This window comes from Carlito syrichta, unplaced genomic scaffold, assembly GCF_000164805.1.
Source record: "Carlito syrichta isolate Samal-C Ts95f unplaced genomic scaffold, Tarsius_syrichta-2.0.1 Scaffold172011, whole genome shotgun sequence".
Taxonomy (NCBI): domain Eukaryota; kingdom Metazoa; phylum Chordata; class Mammalia; order Primates; family Tarsiidae; genus Carlito; species Carlito syrichta.
Window position 1 is genome coordinate 4,559 of NW_007116107.1, and position 3,281 is coordinate 7,839.

A 3,281-nucleotide genomic window follows, 5' to 3' on the forward strand; every position below is an offset into this window, starting at 1 on the left:
TCGGGGCCGGATCCGCGGAGGGGGGCCGGGTCGGAGGCCTGGGCTTGGGGTGCTTTTAGCATTCCTCGGCGAAATCAGCTAATCGGGGTGCAGCTGTGTAGACCCTTTTGGTGGAGGGCTTAGGCCCCGAGTCCATTCCCCTTAGCTGGACTGAGACGAGGCCGCGCGCCGCCCTCCCTGACTATTTGGAGAAAGTTGTTTATCAGTGTTCTTCGCCCCTAGATCCTCCTTTTCCTCTTTTTGTTGGGATCCCCTGCTTATCATTTCCGGCTCTAATACTCCGCCTGGGCGGTGCTTTTAAATGCATTTTGGTTTGAAATCTGGGTGGAAGGTATCAAGCCCATCGTAGGTGGGCCTCTTGCTCGATGATGGTGGGTTTTCGGGGCTAAGTCTTAAAGAGCCCTGTTGGATTGTTACTGGGAAGCGTCGTCATAAAAAAAGAGATTCTTTTTTTTTTACTAGTTAAATGTTTGAAAAGTTGACCTAGTTAATATAAGTTTCAGATGAAAGTCTTTTAAACATAAAGGAAGGGAAGTTCTTGTAAGGGTAGATTTCGATTCTGCAAAGCTTTTTAAAGTGGCCGTGCAGGTAGGTACGATGCACAAATGCGTTTTGAATGGTGTCGGTTTATAGAGGGGTACGATTAATATAAGCGTCTAAATAAGAGTAAAGAAACTGGAACCTCAAATGGAGCTCTATCTAGTGGCTTGGAAGTGCTCAAAAATTCAACCAATCAGAAGGCCAGAAGTCGTTGACAGTGATGTGGTAATAAGATCCTAATTTTTAGACTTAACCATGTCCAACCTGGAAGTGGACAAGCAGCTAGAATACCTTGCAGTTCTCTTTGCTGTTGCTGAAAAGGTGAGTGTGACAGGATTAAGGGTGATGAGTTGAAAAGGATGAGGAGCCGGGCTTGGTGGCTCAGCCTGTAATCCCGTGCTTTTGGGAGGCTGAGGTGAGTGAATTGCCTGAGCCCGCGGGTTCGAGACCCGCCTGGGCAGCGAGACCTCATCTCTACAATAAATAAAAAAATCAGCTGGGCGTGGTAGCGCACACCTGTAATTCCGGCAACTTGGAAGGCTGAGGCGGAAGGATTGCTGGAGCCCAGCCGGTCGAGGCTGCGGTGGCCGGGAGTGTGCACTGCACTCCAGTCTGGGCGACAGAGTGAGACTCCAACTCAAAAAAAAAAAAAAAAGGATGAGGATATAAGTCCGAAGACAGGACATGATTGATTTCACATGAAAATTGTTGCAGATATGCACAGCTTTTGTATGCCTGAGCTCTAACCCTGGAATAAAATAAAGGAGTGCTTGAAACTGAATTAAGAAATTTTAGGGCAGATAAAAGGAAATACTCTTTTTATTGTGGTTCATAGGCCAGCAGACCTTCATGCCTGTAGAGATTGGGAGACTGGAATGTTTGAATGGGTCAAGGGTGCTAGAATCAATACGGCGTGACTCCCGGACCCTCAAGCTTGTAGAGCAGTGTCTTCCTGATTATACCTCTGCCACTCTTGGGTGTGTGATGGCTCTTAGTGCTCTTGCCAGGGAACACAGCTCCATGGGTTTGTATCTGTATGGACTTTTGTACCTGTGACATTTTTGCTTTTGTTAATTTGGGTTTTTTTGACTGAGCGTTCACCTCTGCTGTCATTTGTATACTTTCTTAGAAAAAGCTTGTGGCGAAGGGGGGCAAAAAAAAGAAGCAGGTTCTGAAGTTCACTCTTGATTGCACCCACCCTGTAGAAGATGGAATCATGGATGCAGCCAATTTTGTAAGTTATATCCTTACTGCCACTTGGGATGGGCATGAACCTTTTGAGATACTGTTGTGAAAGCCTATTGGAGTACATTCTGTTTTCAGGCCTACAGGCAACCTAACAGTTCTGGCTCTGTCATTTAACCCTGGGGATGTGGGCAGACTAATTTGTTTCTAAATCTTGCTTTCGCGTGCGTGTGTGTATGTGTGTGTGTGTATGTGTATACACAACAGTTGTGAGGAATACATGAGATGGGCTTAAACCAGAGCAGCTCTAGCACCTGGATGCTAGGGAACTACCTCCTCTCCTTTGGTTTCTTTTCCTTTCTCTTTCTCCACAGAGTTTCTCTCTGTCACCAGGCTGGAGTGCAGTGGTGCCATCATAGCTCACTGCAGCCTCAAGCTTCTGGGCTCAAGTGATCCTCCTGCCTTCCTCAGGCTCCCAGGTAGCTGGGACTACAAGCATATGCCACCGGCAAATTTTTATTTTATTTTTTGTAGGGATGGGGTCTCTTTATGTTGTTGTTCAGCCGTGCTTCTGGCCTCAAATGATCATCCTGCCTCAGCCTCCCAAAGTGCTGGGAATATATACCTGAGCCACCACCCCCGTTTCTTTATTTTCCAAAAATGATTTTACTCGGTAGTTACCAAAAGATCAATTTCATTGGGTCCAGCATCTCCCTTGCACTTTGGTGTGTGTGGGCATAAGTGATGGACCCTGATGCTGACTATGGGCTGCCTCTGCCCTGGGCCCAGAGCATTTGACACTTGGCAGCAGCTTCCAGTTATTAGGCATCTGGCTTCAGTATGGACTTTATTTTATTTTTTGAGTTGGAGTCTCACTCTCACTCAGACTGGAGTGCAGTGGCCGCTTCCGGCCACTGCAGCCTCGACCTGCTGGGCTCCGGCGAACCTGCCGCCTCAGCCTGCCAAGTATAGCTGGAACTACAGGCGCACACTACCACGCCTGGCTAATTTTTGATTTATTGTAGAGATGAGGTCTTGCCAAGTTGCCCAGGTGGGTCTCGAACCTGTGGGCTCAGGCAATCCACTCACCTCAGCCTCCCAAAGCGCTGGAATTACAGGCTGAGCCACGGAGCCTGGCTCATTGTGAACTCTAATGTCCTGCTTGCTGGGTTGTAATTGGAGCTTGGGTTTTTCAGACCTTGCTCTGTTCCAATTAGTTGGTCCCTGTATTTGGCTCATTCCCTGATATTCCTCTCTTTCAATCTAGAGCTGTTAACCCTTTGCATTCAGAGACATCTCACGGATAATCTACCAGCAACTCTACTGAACCTTTTCATGAAATAGTGGAAAACAAATCACTTTGTATTAAATAGTATAGTGTTGCAACCAGTTATTTTATTGTAATGATACTTGGCTTATAATGGAATTTTGGACATTGAGGAACTTATTTAGGACAAAAATCAAAATTCTTGCCGGGCTCGGTGGCTCAGCCTGTAATCCCGCGCCTTTGGGAGGCTGAGGTGAGTGGATTGCCTGAGCCTGCGGGTTCAAGACCC

General features: G+C 47.1%; 1 protein-coding gene across 1 annotated transcript in view; it reads left to right on the top strand.

Moving 5' to 3' along the window:
- RPL22 (ribosomal protein L22) overlaps positions 1 to 3,281 on the top strand; it is an 11,645-nt gene that overhangs the window by 599 nt on the left and 7,765 nt on the right. The window contains exon 2 of the mRNA XM_008051421.2: positions 1,670 to 1,774. Within this exon, the coding sequence (XP_008049612.1) occupies positions 1,670 to 1,774 (105 nt within the window). The remainder of the gene's footprint in view (positions 1 to 1,669; positions 1,775 to 3,281) is intronic.